The 22499-nt window shown below is 43.0% G+C and overlaps 2 protein-coding genes across 7 annotated transcripts in view; one reads left to right on the forward strand and one right to left on the reverse strand.

Moving 5' to 3' along the window:
* The window catches only part of SH3BP5 (SH3 domain binding protein 5), a 91655-nt gene extending 77305 nt beyond the window's left edge, over positions 1 to 14350 (forward strand). For all 5 annotated transcript variants that reach the window (XM_068935582.1, XM_068935581.1, XM_068935584.1 and 2 more), the window contains 5 exons: positions 2789 to 2919; positions 7075 to 7117; positions 8516 to 8735; positions 11983 to 12243; positions 12922 to 14350. In XM_068935582.1, coding sequence (XP_068791683.1) covers positions 2789 to 2919; positions 7075 to 7117; positions 8516 to 8735; positions 11983 to 12243; positions 12922 to 13103 — 837 coding nt within the window. In that variant the 3' untranslated portion in view covers positions 13104 to 14350. The remainder of the gene's footprint in view (positions 1 to 2788; positions 2920 to 7074; positions 7118 to 8515; positions 8736 to 11982; positions 12244 to 12921) is intronic.
* A 1018-nt stretch (positions 14351 to 15368) lies between these two features.
* The window catches only part of CAPN7 (calpain 7), a 34622-nt gene continuing 27491 nt past the window's right edge, over positions 15369 to 22499 (reverse strand). For both annotated transcript variants that reach the window (XM_068935579.1, XM_068935580.1), the window contains exons 19-21: positions 20790 to 20920; positions 19425 to 19517; positions 15369 to 19343 (exon numbers count right to left, since the gene is read on the reverse strand). In XM_068935579.1, coding sequence (XP_068791680.1) covers positions 19199 to 19343; positions 19425 to 19517; positions 20790 to 20920 — 369 coding nt within the window. In that variant the 3' untranslated portion in view covers positions 15369 to 19198. The remainder of the gene's footprint in view (positions 19344 to 19424; positions 19518 to 20789; positions 20921 to 22499) is intronic.

Genomic DNA, 22499 nt, shown 5'->3' on the forward strand with positions numbered 1-22499 from the left:
ATTATTGATTCTATTCTTCTTGAATCCGGATCTAGCATTGTCTATTTTGCCTCTTTTATATCTAATTCTTCCTCCAGAAGAGCCATCGATTTAATATTTGGAAAAAGAAACAGATCTACAAAGTAATTCCCAGGCTAGGATGGTCTGCTTTGCTAAATCTCACTCATACATTTTTCTTTTGCATCAGTGTTATTTTTGAAATTTTGCCCAGAGTCCATTTTTGACTCCAGATTGTGCAGGTTACTTGGAGGGCGCAGACACAAAGCTACTCATGCAGTGTTTTTGTTTCCTTAGCTTTGAACTGTGGCGTCATGTTGAACCTGCCAGGTGTGGAGGTGGGATTGTGGCTTGGGTGATGGGTGGGGAGGGTTTGCAAGCCTGTTTCCATCCATCTGCCCTGACGGACAGCTTCTCTACTTAAAGGTGGTGTTGGCTTTTGTGGAGGAGCGGGCGATCATTTTTCATTCCTTCTTGTCCGTGTGAAACACTTAAAAACATCTTGGCAGTAAATTGGGAATGCTAAGGATGTCTGCAGAGATACCTCCGTGGAGGGATCTTACAGGTTTTGCGGAAGTGGGTCTTTGTCCTCAGCCTAGCGAATGCACCTTGAGCTGCTGTCTCTAGGGAAGGGTGCAGGCAGTCCCTGGCTTCCCCTCGAACTTGTGCAGATAATATCAGTGCAATGACAGAAGGCTCTTAGGAAAACAAAAGACTAGGGGGAGACAGTTTTTCTTACATCACTGATTTCTGAAATTAAAAGGATGAAGTATACAACCCTTTTTCCCCCCCTCTTTCCAAAAAGGGTAAAAATTGTATACACTTGGCAACCAGTTCTGTATTTTGTCAGGTATTTTGAGGGGATTACGATCTGTCATCCTCAAACCCTGATTTTGCAGGGTGAAGGGACTTCTATGATGCTTAATATGAAAGATTTGCAATATCAGCTTGATTCCAAACACCTAAGTTGTGTTATGATTCTGGTGCTTGTATAACTCTGGTACTTATCATGCGGTTGATCCTAGCTCTCAAAGCCCATGCTAGTTTTGCCCCAAGAATGGATGGGAGGGATTGACACACACTTGAGAATCGGCAGATTCCAGCCATCCCATTATTTTGTAGCTTCCAGCATTTTTAAGTTGCGGTTTCCTTGCCACACTACAAAGAAGCAAACCAGCCTCTGTGTTGTCCTTGGAGACTGTATTTTAATCCAAGACGCTTCCATACTAAAACCAACCTTGTCTGACATAGTTCACTATGGAAAGTCATTGCATCATCCTGGCTTCCTAACACTTGTTTAAGATGAGAGCCTGCAGCTTGTTTTCAGGAGGCAGAGGAGAGTCTGCTATGAATCTAATAGGTTTTTTGACTTTTCTTCAAAATTGGAGCCTTATTTGTATATAAAACAGCTGAAAGGTGCTGGAGTTGAGTGTATTATTTTACATCTAATCAAGAGAGCCTTTGAAAGCTTTTCCAGGTTTAAAGTTCTGTAGCAGTCTCTCCGTTTCATAATAAATGGTGCGTACAGATGAGCAAAATGCAGCTTCCAGTTGTGGCAGCAAGAGCCATTAGTTGATGCTGATACAGTTTGGCTTTAGCATGCAGCAGTTTCACAGTTTTATTTAGGCATCGAAAAGGATGGCACACCACTTTTCCCGAGTAGAGTCGTGTGCCAAGCAAGTGAGAGTTGACTGTGCTCTTCTGTGCGTTTAGTTCAGCCTAAGGGCTGAGACAGTCTCGTGAAATTAGGGCATTATGGGTGAGATTATTTTAAAATTAGCTACTTTGAATTTTTTCTCTCTCTGGGTCTGAGAGCACAGACATCACCGTCTGGTCTGGTCTGGAATAACCCAGGCCACGGAAGGGAGTTGGAGCAATTTGCGTTGAAGTAGATGAGTACTTCACTGCTGAGATATCTGGAAACCCACTACTGGAAAAAATTGAATCCTACCATTTTTCAGAAGGCTAGCTTCATAGCTGCCAGAGAGGAAGCCTGAAAATTGCCTGCTTTCTCCTTATTGCCAGACAGATTGGGAACAAGAGAGAGAGGTGTCACCGCGACTCTCACGTTAAGCAAGTAAGTTCTCTCCCTGGCTGATGTAGCTGTCAGCTAATGGCTTGAGCCACTGCTTGTTTTTGACGTTGAAACTGTGATTTGAGGCAGGCTGACTATTTTAAGAGAAAAGCCGGTTTCCCGGCGGCCTGTGAATGGACTGGTTATTGGACACGCTGTTCTCCGGCTCGGGGTAATTCAGGCTGAGGGGATAGGCTGAGTTGCATTGCAATCCTCTTGCCATTGCAGATGGTTTTCAGCCCTTTCTCGTTTGCTAGAGTGGGGGAACGGCAGCACGACACTGAGTGCTGAGCAGCCTTCAGGCTCCCAGCCGGACAGGGAAGGTTCCCTTGAGGGAAGCAGGAGGGGACAGGAACAACACTGCTAAATGTAACTGAGCGATTTCGACTAGCGCTATTCCGCTCCTGAACGTCTAACTGCGCTGAAAGAGGGATGATCCTAAAAATCAAGGCTTTTCTGAACTTCCCCTAAGGGATATCATGCAAGAAGCTGCAACACCTCTGTAATAATTAGTGTAGCGCTTGCAAACCTGGTATATTGCTGCTCCTTTCAAGAAAGGTTTTTAAGTAGGTTCACTGAAAGCAATTGTTTTCTTTTCCTATCTCCTCCTTTTCCTGCCATGAGTTGACTGGAGAGGTTAAGAGGATGCTCTTCATAGCAATCTGTTTCATATCATTTTAATGTCTTGCCACTTGACCTGTATTTTCTTTCTTGAAGGTCATGGAGGCAGAACAAACCAAAACGAGAAGCGAGTTGGTTCACAAGGAGACTGCAGCCAAATACAATGCCGCCATGGGACGGATGAAGCAGCTAGAGAAGAAGCTGAAAAGAGCCATCAACAAATCAAAGTAGGTCTTATGTTTGGAGATGAGTTTAAAGGTGAAGTCTGCTTGTGGGGGGATGTTGATTTGGTGTGGGGGCTTTTTCACGCTTCTGAAAGTGTGCTTCACACCTCTCCCTTCACACCTCTCCCTTTGGGGCTCCTGTGTGTGTATGACAACCTCTCACAACACAAATGGTACTAGAATATTTGCCCTTGCATTTGTTCTGCTTCTCTCTCTAAGCATCTTGAAGTAGCTAACTTAATAGATTGGTGAACTAAATGGGTTAAGAAAAGTTTTCTGGGCACATTCTTAGCTTTTTCTAGTGCCTCGAACCCATTTGTGATATGTGACTCGAGAAACTGGCTTACGGGGTTTTGTGTAGATGCTACCTATAGACTGCAGAACTGCGGAGCTCCGTTGCTAATGTTTTGCCGTTTAGGATTTTTCCAGCATAGTTCTTATTTTTAGTTAGAAAACCAACAAGGCAGGTGACAGAAACACGAAAAGATGTGAGACTGCGTCAGAGTATCATGCTGCATGTCAGACTTGCTTGCTTCCCGGAGCTGCTATAGCAAAGTCATGCAAGAGCTGTTCTTGGGGGAGAAAACACACTTCAGACAGCATAGCTAAGCAGCAAGTGTCACTATTGAATGTGTGTGCATTTGATGTGCAGTTTTGCTCTGTTGCAGAGAAGTGAAACAGCTTTTTTACTCATAACCTATTTACAGTTTCAGCCCTGTGTACAGCCAGTCCTTAATCCTCTCAGTATTTCTCAGTCTTTTTTCTTTGTATTTCCGGATTGTAGCGTGTCTAAACAATCTGCTCATGTACCAGCTTTTAATCCCTCCATTTAGAAATAACTTTTTAGACAAATCGGTCAACTAAAAATCAATTTTTATTGCTGTCTTGCTCAATGCAAGGAAGGATTAGCATTTTTCAAGGAAGACCCACAGGTTTACTAAAACAGCATAGCAATGTATCTTCATGAAACTCTGTGCTATGTTCTCCCAGGCTTCATAGAGCAAGCTTCGTGCTGTTTGTCCAGCACTGCACAGGAGCTGCGAGAAACATCATCCATCAGATCACTAAGTGACAGATTCCTCTAGATAATAACAATATCTGAGAAATGATTTGGCTGCCAGGAGTGCCTGCCTTACAATAAAATTTAAAACGACGACCCTGATAACTTGTCAGTGGGGTCCTGCCCACCTTTTTATAACAACGATGGTGCTGAGCATGGTGCCCCAGCTGCTGCCTTCTGATTCATTATGTCCTTGTCAAAACTACCATTGCAGGGATATTGTCTCATGTCATTCAACTCAGGACAAGCAGATTTTCATTGTTGCGTGGAAGGGTCCCAATATATTCCTTTCTGGCTCGTAGCAAGGCTGACTGCAGTATTAACCAACTAGGTAGGGGGTTTTGGAGATTCTCTAATAAGGGGTGCTACAAAAGTGAGGGTTATTCTAACCTAGTATTGAAGTGGAAGACATTTAACGGCATGGACAGGCATTTTGTAGATACATTGAAGTCAGGCTACTTAGGGATACTGGAAAGGCAAGTTGTCTCACAGAATTGCATTTTTCGCGTAAAGGAAAGTTGAAGCTGAGCTGAAAACATTGGTGCTGTCAAGTGGCTGTATAAAGCTGGGAGCTGAGTCTCAAATTTGGGACTGCTTGTCTTGTAGGGTGTAACTGTGGAAAGAGGTGCTGGCTACTTGCCGCTTTTCTTAAAGGAATTAATAACACCAGCAAACTGCTCTGTTGCCCTCCCTGGGTGCTGGGGGAGGGTTTGCTGCAGCAGCTGGGCCTTCCAGGGCAGTGTCCAGCCCCTCTCCCTGAGCCCCGCGTAGACCTGCTGAAGGAATTACTTTTTTCCATGCAAAAACTGATTGTGATTGCTCTGTGCTTCAGTTTAGATTAAGATGCTTACAGCATTACTACTTGAAAATAGTAAGACTGGAACAGCCTGGAAGGAAGTCATTTGGGTGATTTTGCTGACTGGATGGTGATTATTGTGTTCTTTTTAATAATTAAACATTTCTTTTTCCTGGGTTTCTTTTGTTTCTCTTTCTTTTCCCTACTCACTGGCAAGCTATAAATGCGCATACGGCTGCGTGTTCTTAACATTTGCCAGATCTTATGGCTCAGTGCCTCAGACCTGCAGGATAATGAACTTGCCTGTCTTAGCCAGCTTTTGGAAGTAACTTTCTGCTCTGGTGGGTTGGGTAAAGTGCCTTTCAGTCTCTCTGTTGACTACTTAAAAAGCACTTTGCTTTAAAATGCAGTGTCATGGGTTTAGATTGCTGGCGATTTAGGACACTGATCTCCTCAACGTTATCCATTGCCTGGCCCTGCTGTGTCATGAACCAGATTTCGATAATTACAGGATTGTAGATGAAAGAGAATGAAGTGACCCGTGAAGGTGGGAGTCCCTACCGTGCCAGTGCATTGCTTTTTGGTATTTAGGCCTGGCTTCAGCCAGGTGGTGGGTTGTTAGTCGTGAGCGAGGAAGGGTGCTTAAGTTTGAACTCCCACGTGTTGGCATCTTTTTCTTGGCTTAGGGGAACGTGATGACATCTTTCTTGCCTGTTGGCTCTAAAGGTGCCCACTCAAACATGCATGTATGTGAGTGATGTGTATGTGTGTGTGTATATATATGTACACACACACAGACACATGCACTCAAACATATATATATTTGTGCACGTGCACAAACACACACATACACACGTGCTTGTTTGTTGATACAAGAGACTTTTCTCCCAGGCTTGTGGAAGCTGATGGGAGATTAGGGTTCAAGCCTGGTTGTTCCCTCCCAGTGGGCAGACACACTGCAAATGAGGTGGCAACACCGTTTTGCCGGCGTCTCTGCACTCCCGTTGCTTCGCAATAAGGCGGCAGGAGTCCTTTTACCATTCGATCTGGGCTGTGTTCCCCCACTCCCAATTGCAATGTTCTACCGTGTCTGGCAGGCCCATCTGTGCAGCCTTTGGCAGGGTTAAGTCCCAGCAGAGGGAAGATAGAGGTGCAATTTGACTGGGTCATTGGAAACATCAGACAGCAGCTCGTTCCCTGTGCGCTGCTGGTGGTGGTGGTGGAGGGATGATTAAAGAATAGAAGCTTTAAAGTAATTTAGTTGCAAGGAAACCCTAGTGACTGTATATTGATTTCAACCTGCCAAGGTGCATAGGACAGGAAAGCCAGAGCTTCGCCTTCTTGAGCTCTGGTGCACGGTCCAAAACACAGCTGCGGTGGGACTCTGAGCAGGGCATGGTGGTGTTAATAGCTCAGAAAAGGCTTGCTGTCAGGGTGGAAAAGCAAGGAGGGTAGCTAACATCATGTTTCATATAAAAACATATCTAATCGCTCATCTCTCCTGTACTCTTCACAAGAACTTCCAATAGGTAAGGAGGGCAGCGAGCCCAGTTGCAAATCGATACTTTTGGTGCTTCCCCACGTCGCATCAGGTGATGCTGGTTTGCAGTCTTTAAAACTTTGAAGCTGGAACATGATGGTTTCTGGGCTTTTGTACTGTGCCTTTTGTGCACCTGTTATCCTACAACCTTTTAAATAAGTTCTGTCGCCTGTAGTGGGAGATGGGCTGGGTGTGATGCTGTTCTCTGTGTCCAAGCAAACTGATGGAGAGCCGTGCAGCTGGAGGGAAGTGCCTGGTGGTCCACGGTTGGGAAATCCTGTGCCTTTGGTGCTCTGAATGTCCCTTCATCCTCTCTCCTTTGCTGAAAAAAACAAGGAACTGCCCCTCTACCCCCAGATCTGAACAGGGAGAAGTTTACAGCTTGGATTCTGCAGAGAATTTACGTGTGTTCAGAGCTCTAAAATTAGATACGGAGAAGATGCTCATGCCTGAAGCTTATTGTGTTTAAGTGTCTTGCAGAATCTAGGCCTGAAGGAATTCTGTTGTCAGCTACAAACACTGGAATTTTGCAAATTGTATTTAGGCCAAAAGTCCTATGACAAATAGATATATCAGCAGGCGGAGGTGGTGGTGGTGGGGAAGTTGAGAGCACACGTGGGTGCTTTATGATCTAGATCAGCAGTCTCTCAGGATTACAATGAAACATAAAATAGCTATGTTAATGTTATGAAGAGAGCTCCCACTCCAGTACTCTGTGTTTGGTCCCAGCGGTTGTAACAATTGTTCTTTGTTTTTCTGCAGACCGTATTTTGAACTCAAGGCGAAGTACTATGTCCAGCTAGAGGTATGTACGTAGTTCAGATGCATCTTCACTGTTTATGGTAAATACTGAAATTAAATGTAAAGTGCTCAGAGAATAACTCTGTCACATTTCTGTACAAAACCAATTCCATTCAAAACCTCTTATCTTGAGCAATTTACTAAGCACATTTTAAAGATAAAAGCCTAAGAGGCTTTGTTTCCTCGAGTGAAGTAGGAGAGCTCCAATCCCCTGTTTGCACCCTGCTGCTCGCTGCCAGAACAGAGCAAACAATTTGACTGTCTTTACCTCTTGTATTATATGAAGTCTCTGGATTTTTTTCCCTTCCTTGTGTTTTATGCTTCCAGCTGTTTCACTGTACTTGGGGTGCTCTTTTCGGTTCACTGGTTGGGTGAATTAACAGAGCAAATAACCTGCTTGTAGTACTCAAACATCACTCCGATGTGACCTTCAGATTTGGGGTTTGGAAGAAACAGGATGTCAAGCCCATGGCCTGGACTCGGGCTTGTGGCTGGACATCGGCAGCCGCAGGCTCCCTGAACTTTTTGGGCATCTCTACACTGTGTTCTGGTCAGTGCAACGATGTTTAGCCAGCGCTTCCGTACAGCGCGGGACATGGCTCCGGGCCAGATGTGGCAGTTGTGAGTTTGATGCTGCAGGTCTCCTGTTGCTGCCCTTCCTCTTGGAGCTGCCAGAGGTGGGAGAGCAAAGTAGCATTAAAAATTCAAATGCAAGAATCAGTGTGGATTATTGCATACGGTCTTTCTGCTTGAGTGACTTCTGTCATATATGGCCTCTGCCCGGTTACCAGAGCAGGTTTGCTGTGTAGGGGGGGGGAAAAAACTGGGGAGCCTGGCACCTCTGAGTTCAAGAGTAGTGGCGATGCCTGGTGTGTGGGATAAGTGCAGGGCACAAGTAGGGCGTGTTGCCCTATGCCTGGCAGCCACTGGATTTCAGGAAGGCTCTGGCAGGGTGCTAAGCCACCTGGGCCTGGCTAAAAGCAGATTCCCGTGCTTTGCCTGGCATGCCAGGTACATCCCGCACCTTTTGTGTGGGCCCTTCTTAGCACTTCCCAAGATGCCACAGGTCTTTGCAGGCAGCAAAAGCCCTCGAAGAGCCTTTTCCTTGCTTGGGATGCAGGCTTGGGCTGCGTCCTGCCCCCCTGGCTTGCCTGCCCCTGTGGCCGTGCTCAGCAACCTCTGCGCAGGGCCAGACTCTCGTCCGTCCTGGGCCGGGTGCCAGCACAGAGCTTTTACTGGGATGCCCTTGAACTGCAAACCCTCGATCACCTAGATACCAACATTGGTTTGTGCTAGCTTGCTTATGCAGAGCTAAATCAGTTGGATGCTTAATGGAGAACTGACTACGGTGCTTCCCCACCATTCGTAATGAAGCATGTCTAATATCTGTCTTCCTCATTAGCAACTGAAGAAAACGGTGGATGACCTCCAGGCAAAACTGGCCCTGGCAAAGGGAGAGTATAAGACTGCTTTGAAAAACCTGGAGATGATCTCAGATGAGATTCACGAGAGGAGACGGTCCACTGCCATGGGACCACGAGGATGTGGTGTGGGTGCTGAAGGGAACAATACATCTGTGGAAGACCTGTCTGCAAGTAAACTGGAGTCGGACACCATCTCTGGTGAGTACAGAGCATTCCTGTGCCAGGGAGTATCCTGTGGGCATCATAAGAGATGCTGAGATGAGGGCTGCTCTGTGTGCTGCAGCTTGGTTGTTTTGTGGCTGTGGTTAACTCATTACACTTCCTTTTTTTTTACAGGAATTTATTGTGGTTTTGATAGCTCGTTTTCAAGGGAAAGGACGAAGAGTTGAAATGCATCAGCTGTTGCCTTAGCATGGCTGCTATTGCTCATAGTGTTGTAGGAAAGGAATAAAATTAATCCACTTAAAAGCATGCTCCTAATTTTTAAGCTAGTGATGCTGCTCTTAGTGACTTTTGGCTGGGGTGGTTGCAGGCTGTATTAGCTCATTCAGCTGGTTGGGCTGAGGTAGCAGTGCTGGTTTGGAAATAGGCCTTTCTCAATCAAGCGCATGTACGTGCAGTCCTGGGCCTGTGGCAGGGGCACTAATGCTGCAGTTGCACTCATACCCACTCTACGTTGTGGAGGGTGCGTATAAGGATAAGCTCCTTCATGCTGTGGGATCTTTTGTCGATATGTTGACTTTAGCACAGCATGTGTGCTTCAAACAAGGGAAGTGAAGAAGCCGCGTTATGTTAAGGGAGGGTACTGGGGCTCTGTACCAGACGCATCTTCCTTGGCAGCACCTGAGCGAGCTGCTAGCCTGGATAACCAGTGGCATGTAGAGAGTCTGAGCCGTAAAGACAGGAGCAGTCTATGGGGTTGTGAGTTTACTTCTGTCCTGCTCTGGGAGAAGGAAGATGGACTGAAAGTGATTGTGGCCCAGGCGTTTTTTTCTTTTACTCCCTGCTGGGCATTTTTCCCCCTTCCTGGTGCAGAAATTATTTACTTGCAGTCCAGACCCACAAATCCCAGTTCAGTTTGTATTTCAGTGCCATTTCTGCAGGAAAGAGTCCAGGTCACGATTGCAGGAGTTCATAATTGCATGATCCCAGTGCCTTCGCTCTCCCAGCAATGCCCATGTAGACACCAGCGCTGGGGCCCTTCAGGCCTGCCCGCAGCGCAGCCCAGCTGCAAGGCAGGAGCTGGGAGGCAGACCTGGGCTGGCTTTAGGTCCCTGTAACGCCATGAGTTTTCGCATGATGTGCTAGTGCCTCCTCACAATAGAGAGTATGGTGTCTGGGCCAGTTGATCTGCTGGGGTTTCAGCATGGCTGTATACCTGTTGAGTCCTCCTGAATTAGGCATGGTTTGCTGCTTTGCCTACCCACAAATGCCCCCTCCGCAAACAAGCTGGTGCATAGCGGGCCCCCCAGGAGCCTTGGGCGCAACCAAGTTGAGGTTTTCTCATGCCGAAGAAGTTTAGGAGCCAAGTACATAGGGGCAGAAACAGCCAGGCAGGTTAGTTCAGAGTAACCAGTTGTTTGCCCTCCTGGCCGCTGCTGAGGCTTTAGGCGAGGACCGGCAGCTGAGCTCATCTCTCTTTGGACCGTACAGTTCCACATATGTGGAAGGACTCCAGGCTGTGTCTGCTGCCAGCCCAGACCTGGGTTGTGACAGGGCAGGACTAGCAGCTTGCCAGACGTAATAACCAAAATAGCATGAAAAGGTCAAGCTCTTGTGTGTTGTAACATGTGGGGGTTTTCCACCAAGGCCTCTTTATATCTTGATTTCCGTCTGCTGCGGTTAAGTGAAACACTGTAGCTTTCAGCACGATTTTTTTTTTTTCCCCCCAGCAGTTGCTCTTGTGTGGTATGGCAAGTTTCGGTGGTAATAAAAAATAAGCTGTAATTTGTGTTTGCTCTAGGCTAGCTGATGTTAGTGCTCCTTCCCAAGTAAAGGATTCCTGCAACTTGGAAAATCCTCAACTTTTTTGCTTTTACCCCCTGCAAAGTTATCTGAATTGCTCCCCGTATACCGATAAAGCACAGCAAGTGAGAGGAAGGGCCATTGTGCAGTCTTGGATTTGACATTAAAAACAAAACCACAACAAACTGACTCCAAGCACAAAATGCCCCAGAGGAGGCATCAGGGAGGTGGATAACGCTGGCTATCCATTTTATCTTCTGAAACCTTTTAGGTCAGTTCTGCAGTGTAGTTCATACAGTAGAAAGGGACTGAAATCTGAAGTAACCATGCTGATAGCTGCCTCTGTTTTCCCCCTTCATGTCTGAGTGGCGCACGTGAGCCCCAGGCTGTGGAGCTAACAGAAGAGCTGCTTTGAAACTTTTCCTTTAAACCTTTTTGTTGTTAACACTGCTACTTTGCTCCTGCTCTTCTTTCAAGTTGGTTCTGAGCCTCTCTGACAATAGGAGGAATTGCAAGGAAGCATAACTGAAGATAACCTCAGGTCATTATAACTGTCTTGCTATTTGTGGGACATCTTCAGACCTATGCGGTTCCAGCACATGCTTTTGTTGTGCAAAGGCTGATGCACATAACTAACGTTCTCGTCCCAGTGGGACTACGTGTGGGCAGAAGTCTTTGGTTCATAGCTTTCCATCCTGCAATAAGCCCAGATTGAAAACGTTATTTTTTAATAAAACCTACACTGCATGTGCTGCACAAAATGGAACTTGTGTTAAAAGATTCCTCCTCCTGTTCCTAACAAAGAGTCTCCAGCTTAATCTAGCTGGACAGTTTGGACGTGGTTTGCTCTAATTGGAATTTCACATACGAGCGAACACAAGCAGGGAGAATGATTTATGTGGGTTAGGGCTTTATTTTTTTTTTTAATTTGTTGTCATTTAGTGATCCTCATCCAAAAGGAGACCTTAGGAGTTCATGTTAGATTTTAACTGTAAAAGTGGGAAGGTAAGGTGGAAGTAGTCTGTCCCTGCTGCCACGTCTGCCTTCTGATTAGTGCTGTAAATAACCAGGAATCCTTGCTGGCTTTGAGCTGTTGCTGGCTGAGACAGGCACAGTGAACTAGTCCCTGTCCTAAATTATGTACAGAAGATGACAGGGGCAAGGCCAGGTGGGCAGGGGGCAACAGGGAACGGTAAAAAACCAAGGGCATCTTAGAATAAGGAGTAGTAGTTATTGATTTGGTCTTGCAGGGCATATCATATTGGGTCTGCTGGTCCTCACAGCTTTTCTCTGGAAATGGGGTAGAATCAGGCCTTCGTGATCTACTTATGAAATGCTGGATTAAGGCTTTGCAAGGGGGGCAAACTACTAGAGTGGGATAGCAGTACATGTATGTACAGAAGATGCCAAACTGAGTGACTGAAATATCCTGGAAAGGAGAGATAGGTTTGCTAATTGGCGTATTCTTTAAACGCTGCAGTGGCTTCGGAAGTGTTTGAGGATGACAACGGCAGTAGCTTTGTATCCGAAGAAGATTCAGAAACTCAGTCAGTGTCCAGCTTCAGCTCTGGTCCCACGAGCCCCTGCGAGGTGCCTGCTCAGTTTCCTCCCGCAACGCGACCTGGAAGCCTGGATCTGCCCAGTCCTGTCTCCCTTTCCGAGTTTGGGATGGTCTTTCCTGTCCTCGGGCCCCGAAGTGAATGCAGCGGGGCGTCATCCCCTGAATGTGAAGCTGAACGAGGTACGCACAGCTGGATACGCCCTGGGCCAATGTTTTTCAGCTTTATAAAGGGAGCAGGAAAACCCTCTCAGCTGCCCTAAGCATATTGCAAGCTCGCTGAGCCTCTGACCCACTGGCTGCCTCCTTGAGGAAGGCAGTTCTCGAACGTCCTCGTCCCACAGTAATGATGACATTTAAAATTTGTTTTTAACTACTCATCTGCTAGCTGGGGAGGTTCCCCAGCTTTGTCTCAGTGCAGCAATGGGGTTAGAGGTTCCTCAGGAAATAAATGAGCAGTGGGATTCTGATGGTATATTTATTTCGAGGAAAATCTCAGTTTACTTTTTTAATTGCTGTCCTGCTTGCTGAAAATCCTGCTTTCCAGAACAAATCAAATAAGGTGCCAAAAGGAACCGCTTAATGCAGTGGCTGTGCAAGCCTTTGCTGACAAATTCAGACTAGAGGATTACCACTGCTCTTGTGTACTCCAATTTAAGTCTGTTTACGTTGTAATTTGCCGATGCAGTGCACAAGATGAGCGCAGCTTGGAAGGCCAACTTCAGTTACTTAACATCTTGCTCCTGCTCCTGTAATTTTGTACGCTTTGGCAAAGGAAGCTGCAGAGGCACCCACCCGCTTGAACCTTAAGTTGCAGAATGAAACCTGGGTTTAACATCTAGTTTAATCCTTTCTTTGCAGGGGATAGGGCAGAAGGGGCTGAAAACAAGACAAGCGACAGAGTGAACAAGAATAGGAGCAGCAACAGGAGCAGCTCCGCTGAGGGGTTGGCTTTGGATAACCGAATGAAGCAGCTCTCCCTTCAGTGCATGAAAATCAAAGAGGGAATATGCGCAGGCAGAAAAGCTGCCCAGATTGGCTGAGTCCTTCTTGTGCCCTATCCTGATTAATGGGAGTATAAATATTTATACATGAACTTCTAAGTGTCTGAAGAACATTGTGCCAATAATACATGCCAAATCTTAAGCGTTTACTCTAAGAATTTAAAACTGCACTAAGAAGTCTAATTGATGTTGAGGGCTGAAGTTTTTATTCAGTAAATCCTTTGTAGGCCAGACAAGTTGTCAAACGTTTAAGCTGTGCTCATATTTCACAGACTTTGTAAATTGTTTTGTAGCAGCCTGGCTGAAGCAATAATGAGTAATGTTCCTGTGTAGATTCATGCCAGTAGGGTCTGAAATCCAAGCCAGACATTTGCAGTGAGCAGTTTGGCTTCAGTTTTGTAGACTGAAATGCTCTTTAGATACAGTGGATCTTTTGAGTGTAAGTGGCATATTCTTTAAACATCTGTATTTGTCTGTATTATGCTGAAACTGTAGAAATATTTTGTATACAGGAAAGCTGTTGCATGTGTGGGTCTAAAAGCCTTCACTCTTCCCTTGGTGCTCACAGAAAGGATAAAGATTAGTCATGCCTTTAAAAATTGGCGTAAGAGAAAGAAACAGGATGGTAACACTCAGCAGTGATAGGCCCTTTCTTAGCCACCTTATGAAGTCTGGCTTGGACTCTAAGGGTGATTCCAGTGACCAAAAAGAGTTGATTGGCCCCTTCCCCTCCCCTGAGAAGTGAAGTATTATTTTGCAGCACTTTAAGTGTTATTGCTCGAAAATGGGAGTCATAGATGTGTTCAGGACAGTTATGATAAGGGATGCACCCTTAAAATATGCATGAAGGAATTGCCAGTGTAGATTGACCATGTGTTCTTAAATTTCTCTGTAGGTTGTACTGTGTGGGGTTTTATAATTGTTAAAGGAACTTGAGATTTTAGTATGCCCTAAAGAAAGTGTTCAATAAAACTAGGAAGGGCACGGGCATGTATTGCCAGCAGCTGTTAGGCAGTAGTAGTATCCGGTAATTATGCTAATAAGTGGTAGTAAAAAATCCTAGGACTCTAAGTTTTGGTGGCTAAGCATTTCTGAAAGCACCATTTTATCTAAAATGTTAGTTTATATTGTTAATTTGATGGGAATTTTAGTATTGCCCAAAGTATTTTCTATTCTATGTTTTTGCAGTCCTGTTGTATTTTGTCCCTGCCACAGCTTGTGTACCTATTCTCAAAGTTAATGTAAAATTCTTCACACTACAGTAAACATTTGTTTTTCACATTTCATTTTGAGTCTGTCCAAGCTAAGTGTTATCTCAAGTGCTAAGCATCACTTAGCTCTGATACTAAAAATCCTTTGTAGTACGTGAACAACTGTTACCTCCTTCCAGCTTTCCAAATCCCTCTATCTATGATTCACTTTGTATCCAGAATTCCATAAAACCGGAGGTTTAGCCAAGTTTTCAAAAATCCCTTAGTATGCAGAAAAGAGGAAGGTTATTCTACATTGCGTAACACCTCTGTATTTAATACTGCTGAAGTTTGCTATAAAGCTATGCAGAATTGAAGGTAAGGAGACCTTTTTTTCAGAAAAATTAGATTCAGCACATTATAGCTAGTAAGGTGAGCCTTTTAACAGATATGCATCTACATGCTCCAGTGATCTAAAGGCTGAAGTCTTCCATCAGTAGCATTTCTCAGCTCAATAAATGCTTAGGAAGGAAGTCCGTGGTTCCAACTTCAGATGTAACCATAACTCGGGAAAAACTTGGGACGGACGGTATTAAATTTGAAATAAAAAGCAGTACAGAAGTGTTGCATTGTATTAATATTTTTACTTTGGTAGTTAAGCTATTGTCTGTGCTGCATATAGTTGGAGAAATAACAGATATATTTGTGGTTGAATACCTACTTTTGGAAACCTGCCAGCCTACCTCTACCATTTAAAAAAAAAAAAAAAACCTCTCTTGCTATCAAATTCCCTCTCACAGTTCCAGTTCTGACTAGAAACCCAAGCACCCTGCACTTGTGGAATGATTAATCTGAAGTTCTACAAGATACAAAAATAGAACTCTACGTACTGCCTTGCAAACACCCCAATTTTTTGGGTTCCGCTTCCAGTATGGTAGAAAGGAAAAAGTAGGAAAGGGTGTGGAAACCAAGATGCCTTACCTTACCAATCTTGCAGAAGCATGATATAAAAGAACGTGTTACAGACGTCTTCCCTTGGCCACCCCAGTACTTAGCAAATAAATTGCACTTAAAATTACACTTGAGCAAGCAAACAGGCAGAACTACACGTCTATTAAATTAAGAGGAAAACTCATTTTATTTTGAACTTCCATAAAGGCCATAATGATAAATATGACAAACTTAAATGAACTTACATCACTCTGGAATACAGGCAGATGAACAAGCTCTTTCTGGTTACTTTTCTGTTAGAATCCTGAAGTGTAACATGAAGGTAGCTGCCTTCGTGGGTATAAAAATAAGCCTCTGATGTATTAAAGTGTATGTATGTGATCACTTTAGTTGTCCTGAAGTGAGAATGTACTATAAAGTAAATGTGAATCCAGGAATTCTACTACTCTTTGGTATTATCACACCATTTAAATGTCCTTTTTTTAACTAAATAATAAGCGCTGCTATTCTACGTACACAAAATTAATTCAAAATAACTGGTTATTCAAACACTTTATTTATGGCATGGTCAGGTGCAGAACTGCTGTACAAATTAAGTACATGAAACTTGCATTGGAGAACTAGGACCGAATCTTAGGATCCTGGGGCAGATGGGATACAAGCTGTTTGATACTATTCATCCATGTACTAACTCGCAGCAAGTCTTTGAGAACTGATGGATTGGATTAACTAAGGGCTAACTCCATGCCTTCCTAACAAAACAAAAAAACTGCAGGGGAAATCTTACCCTGAGCTATAGAACAGCAGCATATGTATCCTGCATGGAGCTTCAAGATAGGGTTAAAAAAATATGTGGAAAACGTTTGCAGTGCATAAATAAGGACTATGTCAAAACTTCTGAAGAGGATCTCTCCAGGTATCCCTCAGCACCAGGATGCAGAGAAAAGCAAAAAAAAAAATTTTTCTTTGTAGTAGTCTTGCCTTAGTGAAGCAAAGAAAGTGTAAATCCTCTTAAAGCACCTGTAGCAACTGGCTTTCATTTTGTCATTTATCCCCATCGTTCTGCAGCTTAGGTAATGATCAGAACAGTACAGGGTGTGACAAACAACTGAAGGGTGCTATATGCTTGCTGGTATATTCTGAGCAGCTTTGCATTTAATGTTTAAAAGCTTGACTTGCATGGTTACAGGCAGGGAAGACTTAAGAGTCAAGAATGACACAACTGTCTAACTGGAAGTATGGTGATGTGACTTTTTAACAATCTGATCTGTTATTGTGTAGCTATTTCAATTTTTTTGCACACACAGACCTTATTTCTTTGTAGAAGTCTTGCTATGCAACATTTCAGTGCTTAATTCAGCTTGTAATATTCTCTGTCTTGTGGATCAAAATCACTAAGCAGTGTAGGACAAAGAAAAGCTCAACCTACATATTGAGTCTGTATTATAATTTAAGGAACTTTCTCAGGATTTGTGGAAAAAATGATAGCAGTAGCTATTTAGACAGAAAACAGCAGAATAAATCGTAAGAATGATTTTTTTTTGTAAGAAAAAAGGGCAAGAAAATGTTGTTCCAAAATTACTTTGTCACAACCAGAAACTTAAGAGGAAATATTCTTATAAAAGCTAGTCTATTTCCTTTGTACCTGAGTGTTCTCATTCCTATGTATGCAGGGAAACATACAACAATGGTTTTCTAGCAGATTAGCTAGGCTGCAATACTTGAATAAGACTTGCTTTATAAAGGACAATGATCCTTGAGCTTAAATCCTTTACAGTTATGGGGATGAGGCCAATTCACTGACTATTGTGACGAAGTATTATTGTAGCCTTGTGGAAATAGCCTCTCTCTGGCATTCGGAAAGTGAGTACATTCCTTATTTTTCATTTTTTCTGCAAACAATGCAGTATGTACTAAACATACACTTGTGGTACAGTATGGAAGCTAAGTTTCATGCTTGTTTCATCTTCAAATTATCAGCATAAGTTTTGGCACTCAGTTGTGCTTGGTTATCTAAAAAAGCTTACTGCAGAGTAGACGCTAACTACAGAAGAACTACAGCTTTTACCCTAGACAAGTCTTACTGGCTTGATCTCAAGCAGCAGAGGATGTGCAAGTACTTTGTTCTGAAAGCTGACAGTTGTTGGCATCTGCCTTGTGTACTGTCAAAATAGACACAGTTTAGATGACTTACTTAACTACCTCTGTAACTTTAACTTTGTAGCTGATAAAATACATGCAAGACTGTATTGCCACTCTGGTTCAGCCTCAGCTAAAAACTTAACACACGTTTATAGGGAAAATGTTGTGAAGTAAATGAAAATTTAATTTTGTAGCAGAGAACAGTCTTTGAGGCACCTGACTACCTCCCAAAAGCCTGCTGTTCCTGTGCTGATTTGTTACAATAATCAGAAACTGTTCCGCAAAAGAAGGTAAGTTGTTGCACTGTGACAAACTTGTTGCAAACTTCCTAACCTAGATGGTCTTTGAGAGAACTGCAGTCAAAAAAACCCTGAGTGTTCAATGTTCTTTTCAAGCTAGGCATTTGTCAAGCAGCTGCCTAACGAAGGAGATGACACAAAAGGATCTTGTACTTTTGAGACAGGGGCAATAGCAGACTTCTATAGGAATAATTTTAGCACACTGATTTCTGGTACTCTTGTAGCATGTGCTCAGTTCCTTAATTTCCAAATGGCACCTGTGCTTCAAAAATAAATGAAAACTACCATTTTTCTTGGGGAACTGCCAAACAAACCTGAATGACAAAGAACATCTTAGGGCTGTTTTAAAGACACCCTCTCTCCCAAACTGTCAGATGCTGTGAAGTTACATGTCTGCCATTTGGTTATTCAAAAACAAACAAAAAATGTAAAAGAAAACGTAATATAAAAGGGTACCTTTTAAAAGAGGTGGTCACGTACTACTGGATTACCAAACACAGTAGTTGCAGGTATAGTTTACAGGGGAAGAGTTTTAGGTGATCCTTCCTATTATGCTTAGCACTTAGAAAAATGACAGGGATAAAATATTACTTTGCCAGGATACTGGTGGTGGTTAGTTCACTAACTCCTAGCATCAATAAGTGAGACTACTTCAGTAGATAGAGAATCTTACAGTGCACCTTTGGATGAAAGCCTTTCACCCCCTGCTAGGTGTGCTGGCATGTTATCCTGCATGTATTCTACTGCTGGTTAACTCTCCCCGATTTTAATGCTGATCTGTATCAACAATAGTTCTTAAAGCTAACAGGACTAGCCATAGACTGCCTTGTGTTGTAAGATGATTATGTATTAAAGTAATACAGATATGAAATAACAGCTCTGAAAGTACCTGCAATATGAGTGAAGCCATCAGTTTTCTCTTAGAAATAGCTAAAGCTGGAACACTCCCCAAGTCCTCGCATAGGCTCCTCTTGCTTTACTCCTATGCACATATTATAGATAAACTGAAGATGTTAGTGGCAGCATGGAATACTACATGCTCGGCAATGGTAAAGTCACCATTTAGATGGGAGAACTGCTTCAACTCTGGAAACATTCAGTACAGCAGCACAAACAGCTTTTACTACTTTTTTGGTCCTGAAACTGAATAAGCGCAATACACAAGAATATTTTTTTTCTTACAGGTTTACTTTTCAGAATAAAATCTTAAACCCATATACCCTGTAGTGGAGGAGAAGAAAATTTCAATGTTAGTTTTTCTCTTAACAGGTTTTGATTGGAAGTGTGAAAATTTTGAATAAAGTCGGTCTTGTTCATTTTTGTATAAGCATTTTAGCCTGTTCACAAGCCTGTTGTACAGTGCTCACTCTAATACCAGAGCAGCAACACCACAGGTAACTGTCTACTGCAATTAATTGAGAAGTTTGTGGCTCCATGCTGTTGGCTATTACTCAGAGTGCAATTTTCTTTTATGCAGGTGGAGTCACCTGTTCTCAGGCTGTAGCATAGGTCTTAACTACTTCCTTAACCAGTAATGCACAGATCTGTCTCCTCACTGAAGCTGTGATACCTTAAGAGGGGTAGCACTGTTAAAATCTAAGAAAAAGGGACCCTCTTGTTGAGGCAGGAACGTGGTGGGGATGATGTTGTAAACTCCAGCAACTATGTTCTCCACTTCCAAGTAGCAAAATCCACACCTGTGATAAAAGAAACCGCTGGTTAAGATAGATCAGAAATATTGTTTCTGACCTCTAAGATTTCATTAAGTGAGCTATTACCTGTAGTCACCGCTGTTCTTTTTCTGAAAGCCAGAGGAACCAGGATCTCCTACTGTTGACACCATGACAAGTTCAAAACCAACGCTATATTGCCTACAAGTGAAGTGGCAGGCTGTTACTTTAGTTATTTGGTAGTCAGGCTTATCATGAAGAGTTATTTATTAAAAGCTATAGAGTAGAACTGGAACGCGTCCGAAAGTTCTGTCACGTTTGTGACAGAAATGCTAGTCAAACTTACTATGATATAAATATAGACTTTGGAGGAAGACTTAACATATTTCAAATTCTGACCTATACTACATGGGAAATCCCTGCTAGTTTTCTTCCTCTGCACCTAAGCATACCTCAAGTGGTTAAGCTAGGGGTGACATAGTTATGTGCTGAGTGGCACAGATCATGGTCTGTGATCTGATCACCATCAGTGTTGGTGACTCAACAGAATTTCTCATGTTGCACTGTAACTTGGGACACTTTGTCTCCTACCTCTTAATACATGTAGCAGTCAGGCATCCCTGCCCCGTCATTCAAACTACCCAAATATGAGCTCAAAATGCAAGAACTAAATAAATATAAAAAAAAAATAGTGGAGCAGCAGAGCCACACCTTCACGGAAGTGCCTTTACTCATCCTCATTTCATGAGGAGAGCAGCTCTGTCAAAGAGGGGAGAGAATGGATAGAGAAGTGGTGCTATTTTTGGGGGGCCTGAAACACATAGCTTTACCAAAAAAACTGAACAAAACCAACAAAAAAAACCAAACACCCCCACACTCGACTGCATATCAGGAGATGTTGCTATTCAGAGGCTCTATATACTGTTATTCTGAGAGAGGAATTTTGCAGGAGTTTACTTCCATGGATCCTATACAGGTCAATCTCAGTAAGGGGGGCTACCAGTTGTGAGAAAACACTTTCTCTTATCCTTTATAAGGTATCTTTAAGCACACTGCAACACTGTTTTGTATGCAAAATCACATGAATGAGACTGAGAACTGTAAGCCTTAAGCTACATTTTAAGTTATATCTATTTTGTATTCTGCTTTATAAGTTTCCTGTCCAAAACTCAATCCTCCTGAGCCCTTTTTAGAGCTAGGATGTAGTGGTTAATATCACTACATGCTGTATGACAGTAACAGCTGTGTGTCCGTGAACTATGCATATTCCTTGCAATTCAGGGGAGAAACTTTCAAAATAAAAGATATTCCATAGGGCACTGACATCCAATTCTTTCTTCTGGTCTGCTGGTGGCAGAGTAAATGGCATTTCAGGATTTTCAAGGAGCTTCCCACCATCTCTTTGGAGGATACTAACAAAGTTTATCCTTAGCACAAACACCCGGTGTTGATGCATGCTTGTTCTCTACAAACCTTGGTCCACGTAGTTCAATTAGTAACGGCCCACTCTTATCAAGCTGAAATTGATAAATGGGATTGTTTTTGTAGCTCTCTCTGAAATTTCCACATCCTCCAGCACTGTGACCTTTCCATTGTCCGTTAACCTAAAAAAAAAAAAAAAGTACAAAAAGTATTTTATATACTGAAGATTTAAATTGCTTATACATACAGACAAAACAAGACTAAGCTCCTCCCACTTCACATGTCACTGATTTTAGTAATTCCTCCTAATTTTGTAAGTGTGAGGTCAGAATGTTTAAGTAAGCATTCAGAAAGTTTCACTACAGTCTTACACCTACTTAGATCAAGGCCTTAGATGCCTTATTAAAGTGAAAAATGCAGATGCATTCAGTACATTTATATGTTTCTGACCATGAGAAATTACATGCAATAAAGGCTCTATATTCCTATCTATTCCATGACTACTGGACTGTGCATGTTTTTTTTGTTCACAGACTGTTCTGTTATGATGAATGAGAAACAGCAGCAGTGTGGGGAGTACAATACTGGTGTATTAACCCTTGCTTTTGAAAACACTCCTTCCAGCACTGTCCAGTCACCTGTATGCACACTAAGAACCAGCATTCCAGGCACAACAAAGCTATCCATGAGGACAGATTCCAACAGGTCAAATAAATACAAGAGAAAGAACACTGCTCAGACTTTGAGGAGCAGGCCATCTGTTTGCAAGTTCCTCCTGCTAGTCGTTAAAATGAAAGGTTAGACTTGTAAGACATGCCAGTCATTCACACAAAATTCTAGCTGAGATATATTCCTAGTATGTTACTTCCCCCCCACCCCATATCAAACCAGCACTGAACAGAATTTTTTTATGGGATTTAATTTCTTTACGCAGTGTCCAAACCCCTCAAACATGACAAGTTTGGAAGCAAGCTGCACTATCCTGTGAGCTCTTGGCTATATTTACGCTTCAGTTGAAGGTGTAACTGCAGCTCATGTAGATAGCTGAAATACTAATAGCAACTGGCCCCAAAACTGCCTGGGCCTCTGACTAAATTTCAGTCAAGTTTCTTGCCCTTGCCCTTGCCCCTGTTGCTGTACTCTCAAGGGGCATTTTTACATGAAATGAACCATGGAGATGTTGCCATGATACTATTTGACACTATGAGTGCTTTGTCCAGTGATGACAGTCTTTGAGATGTCTTATACAAAATGTAAGAACAGTAACAGATTATGTTATTGCCAATCTTAGTCTGTTTGTCACAGTCTTGGTACTGCTGCCTATAGTTTTCCATTGCTGACTTTGTCCCATAATGCCAAGAATTTTTTCAAGAAAATCAGGCATGTGTCTCAAGAGAAAACGAGCAACGCTCCTGCAAGGTTTTTACTCTGCAGTTGTAGTAGCACAATTTGATCTTCGCAGAGTAGTTGCATGCTATGGCATATTGTTATTCTAAAGGCCAGTCTATTCTCCAAAGGCTGTATGGTGTATCTGCATTGATACAGTTCTACCAATACCTTTGCAGTGAAGATGAAGCTTATATACCAGATAGGATTCTTACACCAATAAAAGTTAAGCCACCATCCTGAACAGAGTCAGCCAGCCCAATAACTTTTATGTTGGTATGAATTATGCTTGCAGGGCAGCTAATTGTTGGGCAAGTTATGTGAAACTTAAGTACAGGATTGGCCTTGTGCTGATTATACTCAGATTGAGCATTT

The sequence above is a fragment of the Struthio camelus genome, chromosome 2, assembly GCF_040807025.1.
Source record: "Struthio camelus isolate bStrCam1 chromosome 2, bStrCam1.hap1, whole genome shotgun sequence".
NCBI classification, from domain to species: Eukaryota; Metazoa; Chordata; class Aves; order Struthioniformes; family Struthionidae; genus Struthio; species Struthio camelus.